Genomic DNA, 19389 nt, shown 5'->3' with positions numbered 1-19389 from the left:
CCGTGAGGAGAGAGACCAACTGGGTAGGTCAGGAGCAGAACACAGATTCATAATTCAGGAAATGCAGTTGCTATCTTCATTGAATGACCTGGCAACTGCAGCAGCCCCAACATAGAAGAAACCTCAAGTAATCTGACAAAAGTGTGAAGAACTCTAAACAAGGATTTGTTGGCTGAGCTCCTACAAATTGCTTTCCGAGTAACAGCAGACAGCCATTTATCAGCCCCATCCACATAAAAACAGATGATGGCAAATAAAGCAAAACAAACGAGACCAACAAATGGGCCGCCTCTCAGCAACACGCCCTCTTGAGCTCGCCATTTGTCCGGGAGCCAGGTCGAGCGACCTCAACCCGCCGCGCTGGACCTTCGCTCCTGTTGAGGCAGTCCGGCTCAGCCCGTGTCTCCCACGTGTCAAGTGTCGCTCCCCGCGTCTCCCACGTGTCATGAGTGTCACACAAGGGGCCTCCCATCTATCACGTGTCGCGCGTCGGTCAGTGACACCGCGTGTCAGTCGTGTTTGTCGGTGGCCACTCCCAGGCGGGGCACCCGGGCGTGACAAGAGAGGTGCGTGTCCACCCGTCCTTCCGGGCGCCGCCCCAGCTATCACAGCGCCTCAGCTATCACAGCGCGCGGTCCAGCGATCACAGGACACAACCGCATGGGAACGATGATCGGCGGTGAAGCGGCACAGTCGTCAGGCCGCTCCGAGTCGGAACAGTCAGCGACTGACGAATGGAGGGAGACTGATGGATCCTTGCCCGGTGACTGATGGCTCCCTGACCGGTGACTGATGTCTCCCCGACTCATTACTGATTAGACTCGTCTATCAGTCTAGCAGCGATCCGCCGATGGACTGACATGAGCTGACGGGCTTACTGGATGACAGACGGTCGCCGGACAGCCTGACAGCCTCATTTCCTTGGCTGCTCAGAGTTGCTGCCATCAGTACCAGCAGTTCCGCGTATAATGGACAATGTCGCCGCTGAGCGAACCGAGCCAGGGCCAGGATGTCAGACATGATCTGACATTCACGCGTAAATGCAAAATGAGAAACATCTCGCGCACGAAAATCAGCTTATTTCCCGCAGCTTTCGTAGCAGGACGGGCACTGGCTAAAACATTGGGTATTCATTCGACTGAGCCACAGCCCGGTTCCGCCTTTGTGTGAGGTCGGCGGCAGCGCACGGTATGATGGGGCGTAGGGTGAGGGTGGACTGTGGGGGCGGACAGTGGGGGGGGGGGGGGGTGCCGACAGAGCCCATCAGCGTGATGGGACGGCGGCACGTGCTAGCCCACCGCCCACCGCAGGCCGGCGGGGTGAGCCATTGCAGGTGGACATACGGTCAGAGCCGCGGCGGCCCGGCGCGGCTGGCCACCGTCACGGCATCCCCCGATGGCGGGCGCAGCTGGGCAGCGCCCAGGCGCGTCCACCGCCGCACAAAGGCTCTCCGTCGCCCGGGGATGGCGCGATGACCGATGTACCACGCACCGCTCCCGGCAGTCGCGGCCTACGCTGCGGAGACTATCTCACCAGCTCAACTAGGCGTGGCGAGCTGGCGCACTGCTCTTTCCGCGGTGTATCGCACAGACCAACTGGCGTTTAATTTACGGCGGATGAGTGGCTGAGCCACGGCTTAACAGCCTCTGTTCGTCACCAGAGAGCGTTATTGATTCCAATTACAGCCTCTCTCTGTCACTTGAGAGCGATATTGATTGCAGTTAACATCACTACCAGAGTCTCGGTTATTACAGTACAGAGCCAAACTGCCTCCAGTCAAACTGTTCTCTATCACCCTGGTGACTCAAACAGCGCGGCCGCACCAGAGCAGTATCCAGTGACTCCTCTAATCCACTCGCACAGGTCGCCGGCCTCTCCGTGCGGCCGCCCGTCTGCCGGGCGTACCCGTGACCTGTGACCTGTGACCTCTCCGGCTGAGGCACACGGCACGCGACACCGCTCTGTTCGGTCTGTGGGCCGGCCACAAAGGGTCAGCGGCCAGCTGATATCGACCAGCGCCCGCTCCGACGGACGGATGGAACATCACTGGGCGCTGCGGCTCTCGGCTTCAAAGACTCGGCACGAGTGCAGGGAGTGCTCTGTCCCAAAGGCGCAGTAATGAACACAGCAGCTGCTCAGTCCCACGTAAAGCAATTGCCATGCGTAGCGCAACTGCTTTGTTCCGGTATCACAGCTGCTCAAACCGAGTACCGCAGCCGCTTTGTCGACCCAGTAACGCGTACCGCAGCTGCTCACTGCTCTTTGTCTAGTCCCTGAGTACCGCAGCTGATGATTCCTTAGTATCATTACTGTTTAGCTTATCCCGAGAGTTTAGCTAGCCATCAGCGGACAAACTGCATTAGCGCAACAAAAAGTAGGCGCGAACAACAGAGAACCTGAAGATTCTCTGTTGTTGGACAGTCTGGGATCATCAATATCATCAGCACAGGATTCGACTCAATTGGGGTCCATTAGCAGGGTGGTGACTGGAAAGTGAGCGGAATGTATGCGATTTTTTCTCACTCGGTAGAACAATAACTGAACATCTACATCGAGGAAAGATCGTTTGATTCTGGATGAAAAAGATTCATCTGCAGCCAAATAACTTCTCTGACAGTGCATTTCTAACGTTTGACAGTAATCGAGATCCTCCCTCCCCAGTACGGTAGCCTGCGCCAAGAACCGGTCCACACCGTATCTCTGAAGTGATGTGAAGAGGGGCGTGCCTCCAAACCCGGTCTGAGAGAGATAAGCGCCGGGGGAGGGGGGGGAGGGCGTGTCTCTGGACCGGGACCGGAAGGGGCGTGTCTCCCGTCCAGGCGGGCACGACCGGCCCCCGGATGTCTTCGTTGGTGATCTGTTAGCCGGCCACATGATCTCCGCCCGGCCAGCGCCGCCACCGTCCCTGACCTCCGGATCCATCAGTCGTCTCGGTTGCGGAGATTCGGAGCGACGAGCGACCGGTCGCCTCGATAAGATGACCTAAGGACGATGGGCGGCACCAAGAGCTCAGGAGCCAACGGTCACCCGTGTGAGATGAACAAAGGACAATGAGCGGTTGTTGTTTATTGGGGCTTTAGGGCGCGTCGACTGCAAAGGTCATTTTGCGCCCATAACGTCGCGCTAGTAAAACAAGTGTTTCAAAAGAAGAAACTTTCTAGATATCAAGACTAGAAAGTAGAAGACTTTATAAAAAAAAGACAGGGTAAAATAAAACAACGCAAAAGCGTCGTAATAGACAACTGACTAGACAAGGAGACTAGAGAGGATTTGGGTCAGGTCGAGTAAATCGCTTGGAATTTGACTGCACGGATAAAGGAAAAAGATGTTGCCAGATAAAACCCAGGGTGACTCGTCACCCAGCAGGTGGCGGACAGTGGTACCCGGAGCGATGCGGCCGAGGTAGCGCGTCCGGTCTGGTTCTAAAAGTGGACAAGATAAGAGCACGTGAGCGACGGTAAGAGGCGCGGAACAACCGTTGCAAATGGCCTGCTCGTCTCCGCGGAGGAGGTGGCCATGCGTGGCATATGTATGGCCGATTCGGAGCCTGCACAAGATCACCTCGTTGGACCGGTTGTCTTGCAAGCAAGACCTCCATGGCTCCAAAGTCGGCTTCACCTCACGGAGCTTTCCGCCTCCACGTAGGCTCCACTCTGCCTGCCACTCAGAGAGAATGAAAGATCGCACAGCCGAATAAAGGTCACGCGCCGGCAATGGCAGACGTCGAGTGCAGGAGGCTGCGGCCGCGCGCCTCGCGGCCGCATCTGCCAGCTCGTTGCCGTGTATGCCGACGTGGCTGGGAATCCAGCAGAACTGAACAAATTTTCCCGATTGTTCCACTGACTGAAGTCGAGCTAAAATGTCTTGAACGATCGGGTCAACTGGATTAAAACTCCGTAACGCCAAAAGGCTACTTAGGGAGTCCGATAAAATCAAGTAAGAAAGGCCGTCCGACACCTCGATAAAACACAGAGCCTTCTCGATGGCGACTAGCTCAGATGAAAACACCGAGGCAAAAGAAGGTAGAGAGAATGAGCGGGTATCGCGACCTGCGATAAAAGCACATCCCACTCCCTCAGGTGTTTTTGATCCGTCTGTAAAAACGGTGTTAAAACCATCGTACGAGACGATGTGTTGCAAGGCCCTGACTCGCGCCTCACAAGGCAGCAAGTCATCCTTCTTAACTTCGGAGAGTGAGAGATCTACTTGAGGTTTTGCGTGTTTCCAAGGCGGAGAGGACGTACCCCAGCTACGTCGTACGACACGTAAACCTATGTTGGCTGCGGAGAAGAGACCTCTCATGCGCGCTCCAAAGCAGAGCGATTGTCGCGCTCTGTCAAGTCGAGTATAGTAGGTGGAGAAGACGTACGGATACGTCGGATGCGTCGGGAACTGACGCAGTTTCAGCGCATAGCGCATGCCAAGCATCTGGCGGCGTAGGGATAGAGGCGGCTCGTGCGCCTCAGCAAGAAGGCTGCTGCTGGGCGAGGTGCGGAATGCTCCGGTGGCGACACGGATTGCAGCATGATGGACTGCGTCGAGGACCTTTTTGCTGGATTGGCTCGCTGAATCGTACACAAAAGAAGCGTAATCCAGCTTCGACCGAACTATCGATCGGTACAGGAGAAGAAGGGTCCTGCGGTCCGCCCCATAAGATGTGCGAGCAACACATTTTAAAACGTTCAGGGATTTAAAACACCGTTCCCGAAGCGTTCTAAAATGTTCCTTATACGTCAAGCGACTGTCAAAATAAATCCCAAGAAACTTCGCCACCGGCCGAGTGGGAATCACCTGTCCGTAGAGCTTGATTCCCAAAGCTAGGTCGTCACAACGTCGGCGGCAAAAGTGCATTGCCACGGTCTTCGCTGTGGAAAAACGAAGACCATTCTTACCGCTCCACCTCTCCAAACGTGTTACGGCGAGCTGCAGCTGTCTAGCCGCGTGTCGAGCGCTTGAAGCAGCAAACCAGATGGCAAAATCGTCGACAAAAAGCGATCTCCCGATGGAAACCGGGAGGTCGTCGACGATGTCATTGATTGCCACCGCGAACAACGCCACACTAAGCACCCCACCCTGGGGAACTCCGTTCTCCTGGGTAAAACTGCTCGAGAAATCACTGCCAACTCGGACTTTAAACCGACGACCCGATAAAAAATTATTGATAAAGAGGCCCATCCGGCCGCGTATGCCGTACTTATATACTTTGGAAAGTATGCTGTGTCGTAAGACTGTATCATAGGCCGCCTCAATATCAAAGAACAGTGCTCCAAGGTGCTTCTTTTCAGTAAAACAGGTGCGTATCTCGGTGTCAAGGGCTAAAATGTGGTCAACAGGGCTGCGGTGCTTTCTAAAACCGCACTGGGCGTTTGTAAAAACACCGTGATGTTCCAAAAACCAGCTAAGACGCACATTGACCATCTTCTCCATCAGCTTTGAAAGCGATGATGTGAGAGAGATGGGCCGATAGTGGAGAGGGTCATGTCCCGACTTGCCAGCCTTCAAGATAGGAATGATAGTGGCTTCCCGCCAGGTCTCAGGGAAAGTGCCAGTCTCCCAAAGCGAATTGAAAGTTGCTAGCAGCGCCTCGAGGGCAACTGCTGGGAGATGACGGAGCATGTCGTTGTGGACAGCATCCGGACCTTCTGAGACGCTGCGCAACGAGCTGATGGCAGACGTGAGCTCAGCCATAGAGAAAGGCTCATTGTACATCAAATTTTCAGCTGTGCTGAAGTCCACGGCGGCTGGTGCAGGTCGTGAGGACGGCTCTCCTCGGCAGCGCTGATAGAGTGCACGGCCTATCGTCTCTGCGACGTCTAAAGGGTGGGATATGTCCGTGTTGTTCACTCTTAAAACCGGAAGCGGAACAGAGCTGAACCGGCCTTCAATGCGCTTCATGCGTGCCCATATCTGGGTCGTAGGAGTAAAACGGTTTAAGGAACTCACGTACGTGCGCCATGAAACAGCCTTTGCCTCTTTTAAAACGCGACGGGCAAAAGCCCGCGCTTTCTTAAAAGCGATGAGGTTCTCAGTAGTACTACTCCGGTCAAACTTTCTAAAAGCGCGCTTCCTGGCACGAATCGCATCTCCGCATTCCTTGGTCCACCACGGGACCGGAGGACGACGAGGCTGACTCGACGTCTTGGGTATGCACCCGTTTGCGGAGTCAATGAGTAAACATGTAAAATCATCTGTAGACATCACAGAGGTGTCGGCTCGTGATGCTGTCGGCTGGAGTGGAGAAACAGCACGTTGCGACACACCGCGCCGGCGACAGAGCTCAGCAGGGCTGGTTGGAGGCTGGAGCCGGAGGTAAGGGCGGACACAGGCACAGACATTGCAGGACAAATAACAGGATGTCAGTTAGGGATATAATTCAAGACGAATGATTCAAGACGGACTGAAATAATATACATTTTGCTCACTTGGATACCAACTTCAAACTTGACGTTTATGTATAGCACCATGGAAACAATGGGCACACAGGAAAGAAACAAAAGATGATGGTTTTTTAACTCAAGGAAGTAAAACAGCCCGAAGTGCAGACAAGCACATACTTTTGGTAATAGCTATCAGCTGTCCTACTCCTCTTCTCCCTTCATCAACTACTGGACACATTTGAAGCATCATATATAGCACCAATGTCCATAACCAAAGCTTGCAAGTAGTTTTAACTTCTATGAAGCCAAGGGAAATGTGCCTACATCATGCACTGCACTGGAAAGCAGATTGAATTGAAGGCCTCTGAAAGATAGGAATACAGGCATGTAAATCCAAAATTACACATGCATGACAAAGGAAGCTTATGTAAAGAGAAAAGTTGACAAAAGCATCTCATGGTTAAAATTATTCAAAACTGCACACAGGGCAAACATAAAAAGCAGCAAGTGTACTGTTCTGTTATGCTAAGAAATAGTCCAAAACAAAATACAATCTTTTCATGTTTGAACTGGTTGTTCTTCTATGCCCCTTCATCCATATCTTGATTACAGATGGGCTGTTAGTTGTTACTGTAGGCTGATGAAGTGACACTTGATTGCCTTTGTGCGAGTTTCAGTTGCAGCCTCCTTGGTACTGCACTGGAAAGCAGATTGAATTGAATGCCTCTGAAAGATAGGAATACAGGCAAAGTTAGCTGTAGTAGTGTCAATGATAATAGACATGACATTTTTGTCCTTTGACATACATTTGTTGAAGTACAAAAAGGTACAAAATAAATTGGTTTGTTTCAAGACACACACACTGCACAAAGCCGCACAGACATTACACAGGCATATGAAATTGGTACACATAAAAATTGATGATTAAAAAGGTCAAAACTTGCAATAATAATTGAAGTAAAAGTTACAATCACAATCATTTGATTTAAAATGACTTGACATAAGTCACAAGACGCAACGCTCCTATTCTTTTATGCTTTCATTATCCTCCACATATCAACCAGCTTGATACCAGGCTGTGCAATAGTGTATACATAACCCCATGTTGCCATTTTATTAGAGCAAGTGGGGTTACAACAACAATGCTAATGTTAAACCCACATCTGCAACCCGTACTGCAGTTTCAATCACCTTACAAGCACACCTTCTGGCAGTTTGATAGGCAGAATGGTCATTACTACTTTCCCCTCATATTCAACACATATTCCCTTTATACAGATACAGTTTAGACCTGGTTATGGCAAGCACTTTCGAGAAAAGATATGATTAAAGTCCAAGACAAAGGTCGAGAGAAACAACACCAACATAAAACACCGACTATGTAGCACTAATACTGTCAAATTCAAAAAAATATATATATGAGTCGATCAGAAATTCACTGTAGATTTCGAAAATGGTGTCAAATGCCACTCAAATACCCCCATTCGCATATACGAAGCAATAAAACACTGACCTTCAATTCCGCGTGCCATTCTCCATAGGCCACTGTGTATTAAATAACGCGTTCACTGATAGCAAAAAATGAGACCCACATATGACGCGTTTGCTACCAGCCAATCAGCGCTCGAGTTGCCGAGCGCTGATTGGTGGAGAGGGCCGTCGTCAGCAGCTAATTACATGTTGTTTTCCTTGAACATGTGCGTGAGCGCTGATGCTGCTCACGGGCTGTTGCCATTTTTCGTAATGCTGAAGGCACGGGAGCGAACCCCCCTGCCACCGCCCACACAGTTGGCGCTGGTAGTCACAGGAATGTCTCATCTCCGCCAAGCGACTGACCGCCGTGAATTCCTGAACAGCAGGTAGTGTCAAACTGTCACGATGGGCACAGAAAGATGAAACGAACAGACGACGGACGACGTTACGTTGATATAGAAACGCACGAGGATGTGGACAGCGACATGGATGGCGCTGGTAGTATTCAACCTTGAAAAACGCATGTTGCCTACACTAATTAAATGATCTAGAAAAGGGAAACAGGCGCAGTAACTGGGGACAACTATCCACAAAGTCCAGTGGCCCGGTTCGATGGCCCGCTCTTCAGTAATCATGTGACCCGGTGACCGTGAACAGAATCACCCCTGGAGCGTTCCAGTTGACATCGGTGCCTCAGTGACCGGTCCCGTGCCGACCTCAGTGACCGACGACACTAGTATCCAGCGCTAAAGGGGAGTGCAGAGCCCCACGGGCGACGCATGGTGACAGCCAGACGCGTCCCGCCTACAGCCAAACCAGCGCCGACGGGCGGCGGCCGCGCAGCCCGCGGGCCAGCGCTGATGGGATTGCCGTGGCATTCGGAACTAATCCAATGACGGTCGGGTGTTTTTTGTGGTGCGCTTTTTGATGACGTTTTTGCCACCCCAGCGGTTTCTGTCTGCGTTGATCACCCGAACCGACACGCGATGCACAAAACCTACGTGACGTGTTCAACACACAGGTATCAAATGTGCCATGTAACCTACGAGAAATCGATATCAGCTTAGAAAAAGCGACAATCGCGTTCCATTGAAATACGATCACACTGAGCATAAAAACGTGATTCTCAGGAATGCAAAGCTCAGCTCTCCATAAATGTGTGCTCAATGATACACACCAAACACAATCAGCGGGAAACATCGGAGCGACTGTCATTGTCAGCCGGGCTCAATCTCCGCCGCGATCACAGATCGACGGACGCTCCGCCCGGGGGCCGGTCGGCGCTCCGCCCGGGGCTCAGAGCAGTGCTCCGCCCCAATCTCCAGTCGTCTCCTCCGAGCCCTCGGCGCACAACGAGCGAGCGCTCTACAAAAACAGCCATCCGCCCGGCGGCCGCCGTCAACAAGGAGCCATCGGCCGGCCGGGCGCCCATTACCCGCCGGGAAAAAGCGTGACCCTTGCCGCCGGCCGCCGACAGGCGCACGGGGAAGAGCGTCCACAGGCGCGCCGTGTGCGTTCAGCGCAGTCTCGCTGTACCGGCGCGTGGCCTAGTGTGTAGTGCTGTGCCGCCCGGCGCCGAGCCGCGTCCTGTTCGCCGCTCGCCGGCCGCTCACATTCCGGCGCACGGCGCGCCCCGAACCAGTCGGCCTATTATGCAGGTGGGTCGGCACTGCGCAGCGGCCGGCCGCGCGGCGCACTCAAGGTCGGCGGCACGGCGCACGGCCGGCCCGCGCCGCCCGCGCGTCCGTACAACCCGAGCACGCCCGGTACGCCCTGTGCGCCGCCTCCCACTGCTGACCATGTGCGGCGCCGGTCAGCGGCCGGTCATATCACCAGGTGCAGACACACGGCTCACCGGGTGACCACTGTCACGCTCAGCGCAGTGGTATGACGGCTGCACCGCACGGCACGCGTCACGGCACGGGGAGATACAGAGCGTGGTGCTCTGACGTCTCGCACGCGGCGGGGACGAGGAAAAAGGGAAAGAAGCTTGTGAGCGAGGACAGGTGTCAACAGTAGCATGATCAAAGCGTGACAATGCATATGCAATTTAGGAACAATAATGACAGGATTATAGGGGATCGAGAGAACTTCAGAGTCGAATAAGGAAACAGGTGTCAGTAAGAAAGACAGTGAACAGCAAAATGATGTGGTTCGTGGGTGACGGACACGCGACCTGAGAAATAAATCTGACATATCTGGACAGAAGCGAGAAGAAAGCAGAAGAGAAATCGGGCACATCTTCTGCTGCTGGTTTTGCATCAAAAGTATCGCATCTGGCGTTCACAACACTACCAGAGGCATAATTGTGCCGAGCGTCTAAAGCAGAACGCGGCGCCGGATTCACTGCGAATATAACACAATATCCTTGTCCCGGGATACAGGAACAGTCCGTGCGTCAACAGGATAAAGCGCTCTCTGTCTGCCGCGGATGTTAGCTGCCAAGACACGCCACATACCACCATACACCACGTGCCGGCCGGCTACCCTGGGCGCCGTCGGTACTCGGCCCTGGGTCCGCGGAGAACCCGTGTATCCGATATGCTCCGTCAGGGCATCCATTAGATGATTTCACCAGCAGACGTTGCCCGAATCTGATAGAGTCTCGTGTGGCAGCGTGGCATCTCCCGGGAGAAATCTGACGGTGGCTGAACGGAGACTGCAGGCGGCTCTCCGGTAGCATGCAGCGCTGTTGGTAGCGGGTGAAACCCGTGAGAGCGTGACTGACCTTCACGATCGCGGGCCACCGGGGTACGCGGGGAACCGGCGGCGCCGTGACCGGTGGACGCGCCGCGCACGACCCCGGGCCGCTCGTGAGCCTTTGTTGCGGCCGGCCGGCGCAGCCACCGTCCACTGCCCTGCAGTGGAGCGCTGCCGACCCAGCCCCACGCACTGGGCGGCGGGGGATGAGCAAACACGGTTCGACAGAGCCGCTGATGAAACCGGAGCACGGCACGGCGCTACGGAGCGATTGAGAGGAGGGCGCTCCGGGGAACGAACAGCGGCTTACGCAACTTGGCTCGCATCTCCTCAACGTATAGAGAGGAACGCACAGGGACGACATACGTGGGGAGAGCTCATAGAGTTGACCAATACGGGGCCAAAGGCCTGGTCAGCGTAGAAAGATGACAGAGGACACCTATCCAGCAACGAATTTACCGCGACCAGTGCCCCGAACCGCCTGGTGCCCTAGATCACCAGCTGCAGCGGAGCGCTCAGCCCCGTACCAGCGATCCGCCCCGCCGGCCGCGGCCCCCCCCCCCCCCCCGGCCGCGGTTCTCGGAATGCCCCCTCCCATGCATTGCCCACCTGGGGCGCCAGCAGAGATAATGACCAGATAATGATAATGCTCAGCTGCGCGGCCGCCATTGTGATTAGGGCCGACGCCACGACCAGCGGCCGGGGAATATTAGGAACAGCGGCGGGACACGGGGCACACGCCCGCCAGGGACCTGCACTTTAGGCGTGAGGGATCACAGCTATTAAATGTGGAAACACGTGAATATATGAGGCTGATAGAGATTATAAAATAATTTGCTCAGTCTGAATGATGACGAGAGTAACAAAGCCACACGCTGTCATCCATGGACCATCCGTTCTCCTCCACCATACCTGTGTCGGCTCGTTTGGCGGCGGCGGCGGCGGCCACGCGCAGTTTGTGACCGCTCAGCAGGTCGGAGAACGACAGTGACGAGGCCACTAGCTGCCGACGCTGCTGGAAGCTCAGCTGGTCGTCGCTGAGCGCGCGGGTCGGCGGCGACGGGGCAGCGTCGGCCCCCGTCGACGGGTAGTAGGCACTGCTCACACGCAGGGCCATGGCGGAGCGGGGTTCCGCGGCTTGGAGTCAGCTGGGATCGAGGCCTTCACCTGGCCGCCGGCTCTGAATGACGGCCTTCGTCCCGGCCCGGCGCCCGAGCTCGGCGCCGCTGTATTCCCACTGGCCCTGGCGGTTCGGCGGGGCAGGACACCACTGGACCCTCGGCGGCCGGCGCGGTCTGCGCTCGCTCCCTTTCACACCAGACGGCCAGACAGCCGGTATCGAGCCGATCGGAGCGGGGCGCTCGCCCGTCACTGGCGCCACTCGCTGTCAACACGATCACCGCTCACACCAGCCGTCGAGCTCCACTGATGGCGTCACATCACTGCACGTCACTCTGCACTGCGGGCATATAACGCGTGTGACGCAGAAGGGCTGTGTGAGCCGACGTAACCACTCCGCAGGTAAATTAGCCTCACACGGGACTTACTCAGAACACTTCTGTCAATCAAACCAGGACCACATCAGCGTCCCGTCACTTCTGAATCACGCAGCGACACAAACACCGTCACGTCACGTCACGCGCGCGGCCGTGACGCGTGCTGGCGGCGCGCCGGTGAGCGCTCGACTGACTGGGGCGGCTGGCGGCGGCCGGCCGGCGGCTGGCGGGCGGCGGAGGGCGGTCTCGTACCCACCTGGCCGCCGCTGGCCGGGCCGGGCTCTGTAGTACGGCGCCGGCCGGGCCGCCCGCTGGAATGTGCCCGCGGCCGCCGGGGGCGTCACGCAACAGGCCGTCGGCGTCAGCGGCCGGCCGGCTGACCTATCACGCTCGGGACGAGCACGAGCTATCACGAGCCGTTCCGGCGCGCTGAGCGGTAAATCGGCGATAGAGCGGGCGGCTGAGCTGGATCATCGGCGTCGGTTACCGTCCCATCAGACGGCCGCCCCTCCGCGGCGGCCTCCAAGGTCGCGCCGCGCTGCTCTCGGCGGGCTGTCGGTGCTCCCGTACCCAGTGGAGAGCGGTAGCTGGCCGCAGTGAAAGGCTCACCGCCGAGGGCCGGAGCCTCTCTCTGGGCCCGGCGGCAGGCGGTCCGGTCTGGGCACCCAGTTTACTGCCGGCAGCAGCTCCAATCAGCGCACAGGCTGCGTCAGCGCCGGCCGCCGCAGCCATTCAGCGCCAATTGGCCGACGTCGGCAGCGCCGGCCGACGACTCAAGTCGCGAGCGGAGTGTAGTGTATCGAGTACCTAGTGCATCGGGTGTCCGAGGCTCGGCATCGGGCCCCGGTAATACGAGTGTGAGGCGGCCGCACCCTGCTCGGCTCCAGTCAGAGCCAGCAGTCGAGAGGCTCCGCCCGGCCGCACAGCACGGCAGTGCCGTAGTGTTCTGCACCGCGAGTTTGTGAGAATACATCGGAATCCGGAGACGGCGGTGGACACTACACCTGGCGACGAGGATGAGATCCTGAATACTACCGACGATGAACGTCGAGGGGGTGTCGCCGCCAACTCCGTTCCTGGCGAGACCAGGAAAACCAGCACTGCCCTGGAGTGACTGGATTTTCAGTTTCCACAACTACCTGACTGCCCTGGGAGGTGAGGCCTACAGCACGGAGAGGAAGACGGCTCTCCTTCTGCACTGTGTCGGCGCCGAGGCGCAACGGGTGTACCGTACCCTACCGGTCCAGCCGAGGAGAGAAGACGAAGACGAGTTCCATGCGGCTGAGCGGCAGCTCGCCGAGTTTTATGAACCTCAGGTCAACGTGATCGCGGAGCGGTTCTTCTTCCGGCAGCGACGGCAAGAGTCGCACGAGCCGACGGCCGACTACGTGGCGGCGCTGCGCCGCCTGGCAGTAAACTGCTCGTTTGGACAAATGACAGACGCAATGATACGTGACCAAGTCGTGGAAGCAACAGTGCATCCGATTCTCCGCGAGCGTTTTCTGCAGGATAAGGGCCTGACCCTGGACCGCGTTCTGGAGATCGCCGAGGCATTCGAGCGATCCCGACGCGAGGCGACCGCCATGGCCGGGCCGGCGCGGCCCGCCGCCGACGGAGCGCAGTCACTGCATCAGATATCTGACGCTCGTCAGCGCCGCGGGCGCCGGCCCTGGCGACCCGCCCGGCGGCAAGACGACCGCCGCCCCGCCCCTGCCCAGTTGCAAGCTGACCGTCGCCCTGGACCTGCCCAGCTGCAACCGGACACGTGCCCCAGCTGCGGTCGGCGCCAGCACAATGAGCGCGGTCGGTGTCCCGCTACCGGGGCCACGTGCAGGCAGTGTGGGCGGACGGGTCACTTTGCCGTGGTCTGCTGGTCTGGTGAACGGAACGACGACAGAAGGTGTCACGAGCTGACTTTTCTCTGCTGCGCCGTACCGAATACCGATAAGATGATGTGCGAAGTACAGATGGAGGTACCAGGTATCCCGCAGACCGTGAATCTGCAAGTTGACACGGGTGCCACGGTGTCCGCTTTAGGACTCGGCATCGCCAGACGTCTCTTCAAAGGCAGTCGTCTCAATAGAACGTCTGCTCGTCTGTTCGGTTTTGGTCGACACCAGCTTCAAGTGCTTGGCACGCTGCCAGCGCTGGTGACTTACCGTGGACGGCGAGCCAACACAGAGTTCTTCATCATAGATTCCGACGGTGAAGAAGCCGTCATGGGACTGGACCTGCTGAAGCAGTTGGACGTAAACCTGCACCCCGCGAGTGGGGCAATCGATCAGCTGGCGGTCACTGGGAGCGCAGAAGTCCCGGAACCGCCACCGTCTCAGCCCGACCCTGGCGAGATATGCTCACTGACAATGGTCCAAGGCCACCCCGAAGAAGCGGACCTGCATGAAGACAGCTCCGCTGAAGAAGAGGTGATCGCTCTTCTGACAGATGAAGAGAGCGTGCTGACCGAGCAAGACGTCCGCACCGCGTCAGCTGCTGATCCTGAGCTGCAGCAGCTGCGTCATCAGATCAAGCGCGGCTGGCCGAGCAGCGCCAAGGCCTGCCCGGTTGAAGTCCAGCCGTACTTCAAGATGAGACACGAGTTGTGGGTGCGCAACGACGACGTCATCCTGAGAGGAGCCCAACAAGTTGTTGTGCCCGTTCAGCTCCGCCGCAGATACCTGGAGCTGGCGCACAGCGCGCACGACGGAATCGTCCGCATGAAACAGGCGCTGCGGAATCTGGCGTGGTGGCCCGGCATCAACCGTGAGGTGGAGGAGCTGTGCCGAAGTTGCGAGCGCTGCCAGCACAGCGACGCAGTCCTCTCCCAGCGCGCACGCCCTGCGCCCATGCAGCCAGTCGACCTGCCGGACCGCGCCTGGTCGAAACTGGGAATGGATATCGTTGGTCCAATCAACGGAGCACCAGCGACTGCCCGTTACGCCATCACTCTGATTGACTACAGAAGCAAATGGGCGGAAGTCTGCCTGACGTCATCGACTGAGACTGAAGACGTCATCAAGTTCTTGTCAACTGTGTGGGCCAAAGAGGGCTATCCCGACGAGATCGTGACGGACAATGGGCCCCAGTTCACGAGCAGGGAGTTCACTGCGTATCTGGCCGCCCGAGGGGTGAAGCACACCAAATCGTCCGTCTACTGGCCTAGAGGCAACTCCGCCGTAGAGCGCTTCAACAAAACGTTCAAGTCGTGGATCACAGACTGTCCACCAGCAGCGTTCATTGACGAGGTGCGCAAGAGCCTGGCGGTGTATCGAGCCACCCCACACACGACAACTGGGAAGTCACCGTCAGAGCTCCTGCATGGACGACAGATGAGGCTGAACCTGCCTGTCATTCAGCCGTCAACACCAGGAGCCGACAGTGTGGCGTCTCGAGTTCGACGCCGACAGCAGTCCAACAAGAGGTCCTACGACCGCCGCCGTGGCGTGACGACGCCGCGCATCACTGAGGGCGACTACGTCTGCGTGAGACGGCAGGGACACCGCTCGAAGACGTCCTGTCGGTTCACGTCTCCGGTGCGAGTCACTGGGCGCGTCGGTCCCGCAACGTACCGTCTGGCTGACGGCCGGACCTGGAACGCCGCCCACCTGGCCCGTCTCCCATACGCGCCGGCGTCTCCCTCCGCATCTCCCCCCGCTGGGCCCGGCGAGACCACGTCGACCGCCACGACTTCCGAGGCCGACACGCTGGCACGCTGACCTCGCTCGCCGCTGCTTCTCGCCCGTCGACCGAGACAGCTTGCGAGCCGTCGCCGGACGCCGCCGATGTGAGCGTGCAGCGTCCCAGGCGAAGCGACCGTGTCTGTAGACGTCCGGACTACTACGTGTCGCAGTGCTGCTGTTCCTTTTTTTGCGAGAGGGGGGAATGTGTAGTGTATCGAGTACCTAGTGCATCGGGTGTCCGAGGCTCGGCATCGGGCCCCGGTAATACGAGTGTGAGGCGGCCGCACCCTGCTCGGCTCCAGTCAGAGCCAGCAGTCGAGAGGCTCCGCCCGGCCGCACAGCACGGCAGTGCCGTAGTGTTCTGCACCGCGAGTTTGTGAGAATACATCGGAATCCGGAGACGGCGGTGGACACTACACGGAGGAGACCGGGCGGCGACAAACAGCCAAACAAGCGGCCCAAGTGAGGACGATTGGTGACGGAGGCCGTCGGAGACGCCAGCCTCATCGGCCGACAAAAGTGCCGGAGCTCACGCCAGCCACAGTCCGCTGACATACAGCCGCGGTGAATGTCCTAGATCACGCGATCAATGGCGAATCAGGGTAATTTGAGCTCTAACCAGCGCACAGTGTGGCCGAACACCAGTTTAGCGCGAATTTAATCCCAGCGCTGCTCGGATCCACTGAAAATGGTTCTCTGGTTCCAAAACTGACACTTACCCCTCGCCGGACTTATTGGTTTTCAAAATACGCGCCGGCCGAAGGGGGGGGGGGTTGGTACGACCCCCGTCGCTGTTTCGCCCCTGATGGAGCTAGAGCCCCGCGGAAAAAACGAGCGTGTGCGCCGTTACGAGACGCAGCGACTGGTATCCGATTTTAAGGTCTTAGGCCAACCTGTGACCTCTGAGGTCAGGTCAAGTGACCCAGGCGCGGATTCATTTTTTATTAATAACTTCGCGAAAAAAATGCCGCAGAGCCGCAATTTTGGTATCATCATGTTCGCCTCACTCAGGCGCGTCGAATGGTATACTTTTTGTTCGGCTGAAGTTAACTTAAGGTGTTGACCGTGGGTCAAGGTCAGGTCAGAGTCCTCCAGATCACGAAGTTGGTTGAAGGAGGTCATGTTGCATATCATTCGATTCAGCAAGTCTTCCTGAGTCCATTGGTGGCTTTCTCGACTCGCTAGCTCAATTTAATCGGGAGTTATTGACGAAAAACTCTTATTACCCTAGTGACGTCATAAATGACGTCACGTAAGACCAACAATGCATAGGTGAAGCATCGGACCTTGCAAGGAGTGCATGAAATCACGATTTCGTGTGCTTGAGATAGTTTATTAGGCTGGAGCCTGTCCGGCCGCGCCGCCCCCGACCTTGGTCAGGCCACATAGGGCGGCCGACTAGACATGTTCAAAGCTGAGTTGACGGCAAATAGGCAAAAACTGGCAGCTAAAACTTGCTCGCTTATGTTCAGAAAGGTGCGGAGAGTTCAGCCATGCCCTATTCGTCATATCCATTTTTATCCATTTTGACATTTTTCAACTTCTTTATTAAATACTATCGTGAGAACGATACACATGCAGGGCTCTTGTTCTAACTCATTAAACTCAAAAACCATTCATTGAAAAGCTACCATGATAGCAGAAACAGCTTCATCATGAATTGTGCTATCCGGTGATATGCTATTTTCTCATATATCTTCTCGAAACTTCCGTAAAATTTACGTTGAAAACTGGACATATTTATCAGTACCATAGCCCGATTTTAGGAACCGGAGCGTGGGTCTACTTTCGGCAGGGATATAAGTCCTCAAATGGTAAAGTGGCTTAAAAATAAGGTTCTATCAGATAACTTCAGACAATTGCCTACCCACTGATAGGTATAAATAACAGTTTATCGAAAGTCGGGTTTTTGATTAAATTCGCGCTAATCTGGTATTCGGCAAGACCGTGCAGCGGGTACACAGGTGTCCACTACCCAGAACCAGTCCTTGTTTGTAGTACCCTCCTGATAATTGACCTGTGCAAAATAGAAATAAATAGTACCTATGCAGACTGGCGATGTCCAGATCACGAAGGACCAAAATCGTTTCAAATGTTGCATTTAGTATCAGCCAATCTTACCCGTAACTGCACGCAGTGCACAAATCGTGCCATATTCAGCTATTCAACATACCATCTTTTTATCAAACATTTTGGGAAGCCGTCCAATCTGATTCTTTCTCCACAACTCTGCTTACATTATCCCCCTACCCCGACGAGCCAGCCACCTGCGTCAGCAGAGGATTCCCTACCGACACACCTGTGTGCGTCACGCCACGCACCTGACCTTTAGCCTGCCGGGGGAGGGGGCGGGGCGACCCCGGAAGGTCACGCGCTCCCCGCCGACGACCGTCGACTGTCGTCTGAAGAAGCCCCGCCGGCTCCAGCCGCGCCCAAGGCTGCGGGAAGCCACTCCGCGCCGGTCGGGCTGCACAGGGGTCACAGCAGAGGACCGCGGGACCTCAGCAGAGACAGAGCGCGACCTCAGACGGGAGGAAACGGCAGCAGAGACCAGAGACGAGAGGCTGTGACACGTGCGTGGGGGCTGACGAGTGAACCAACTTCTACAACAACTCCGGACGGGCGACAGAGCTACCCATGAATACTGAATGCTCTTATAACCCTAACAGCCCCGCAGAGGCAACTCAAGTGACAGGAAGACGAAACACAGTGAGGATATTCAAGACAGAAAGACTGCTCAAAGACTAAAACAGAAAGCAGTGTCATGCGTTACAAGTGCATATGCTTTTCAGCAATGCTCTCAAGCTTTGCGTCTTTACTGTCACCAGACAGACTTAACATGCATCTTCAAACCGCGCATCACCTCAGCTACTTTCAGTCACGCTCGTGCCGTGCTGTGAGGTGTGTACATTTCGCGGGCTCGGCAGCCGGTGACACGGCCAGCGCAGAGTTCCTGGGGCGGCTGGCGCCGAGCCTCTCTGCCAGCGGTGGCACCGAGCCTCTCTGCCAGCGGCGCCAGCCTGCATGCGAATGCCGGCATCACTCGGGCACCGCGGCGCATACGTCTCCATTAATCTCGCCAAACTGACGCGGTGGTGGGGTCGGCAGTGGCGGCGTGGGAGGCGGCGGCGACAGCCACTGCCGGCAACTGGGTCGGCAGACAACAGCACCAGACGCAGTCTGCATGCCTAAGGCGACTACCGGCTTGGCAGACGAAAACTGACGGGCCGTGGGCTGGGGCTTTCGAGGGTCGGATCCTAAGGCGTAGGGATGTCGGAACCGAGCGGTTGCTGAAATATTTGCCACCCATGCGTCGAGCAGCGCCAATGAGCACAATTGCACACAGCCTTCCCACTGAGCTGGCGCCGGCAGCGGTGACGGCGGGGGCGGGGGCGGGGATGGGAGTCACCGCAGCCCATTACGGCGGCGGTGGCGGCACGTGCGCTCTACTCCGTGACCGCCCCGCTGCTGCCGCTGCCGTCGTTACCGCTGCAATAGTGGCAGCCAGCGGAGCGGGGCGGAGCCGCGCCGACCGTGACCGGGTGAAAACACGGCGGGAAAAACGAGTAACGGGACGGGACGCACTCCGGCGGCGGGCCACTGTCCGCTGCTCGTCCGCTCTGAGGGATGGCTCAATAAAACCCGCTCATCAAACTGAAGTTGTTT

At 56.8% G+C, this 19389-nt stretch overlaps 1 protein-coding gene across 6 annotated transcripts in view; it reads right to left on the bottom strand.

The window, feature by feature from the left end:
- The window catches only part of LOC122386717 (phosphatase and actin regulator 4-like), a 126443-nt gene that overhangs the window by 88868 nt on the left and 18186 nt on the right, over positions 1-19389 (bottom strand). Inside the window, exon 1 of one of the 6 annotated variants that reach the window (XM_043376197.1) lies at positions 11463-11740. The exons of 3 other annotated variants lie outside the window; for them this stretch is intronic. In XM_043376197.1, coding sequence (XP_043232132.1) covers positions 11463-11667 — 205 coding nt within the window. In that variant the 5' untranslated portion in view covers positions 11668-11740. Of the gene's footprint in view, positions 1-11462; positions 11741-19389 lie in introns of those variants that run through there. 2 more of the 6 variants (XM_043376200.1, XM_043376202.1) reach the window with 2 other exon arrangements.

Source organism: Amphibalanus amphitrite, unplaced genomic scaffold (assembly GCF_019059575.1).
Source record: "Amphibalanus amphitrite isolate SeventyFive unplaced genomic scaffold, NRLGWU_Aamphi_draft 000260F_arrow, whole genome shotgun sequence".
Lineage (NCBI taxonomy): Eukaryota > Metazoa > Arthropoda > Thecostraca > Balanomorpha > Balanidae > Amphibalanus > Amphibalanus amphitrite.
This window is presented reverse-complemented; position numbering and strand designations above follow the sequence as displayed.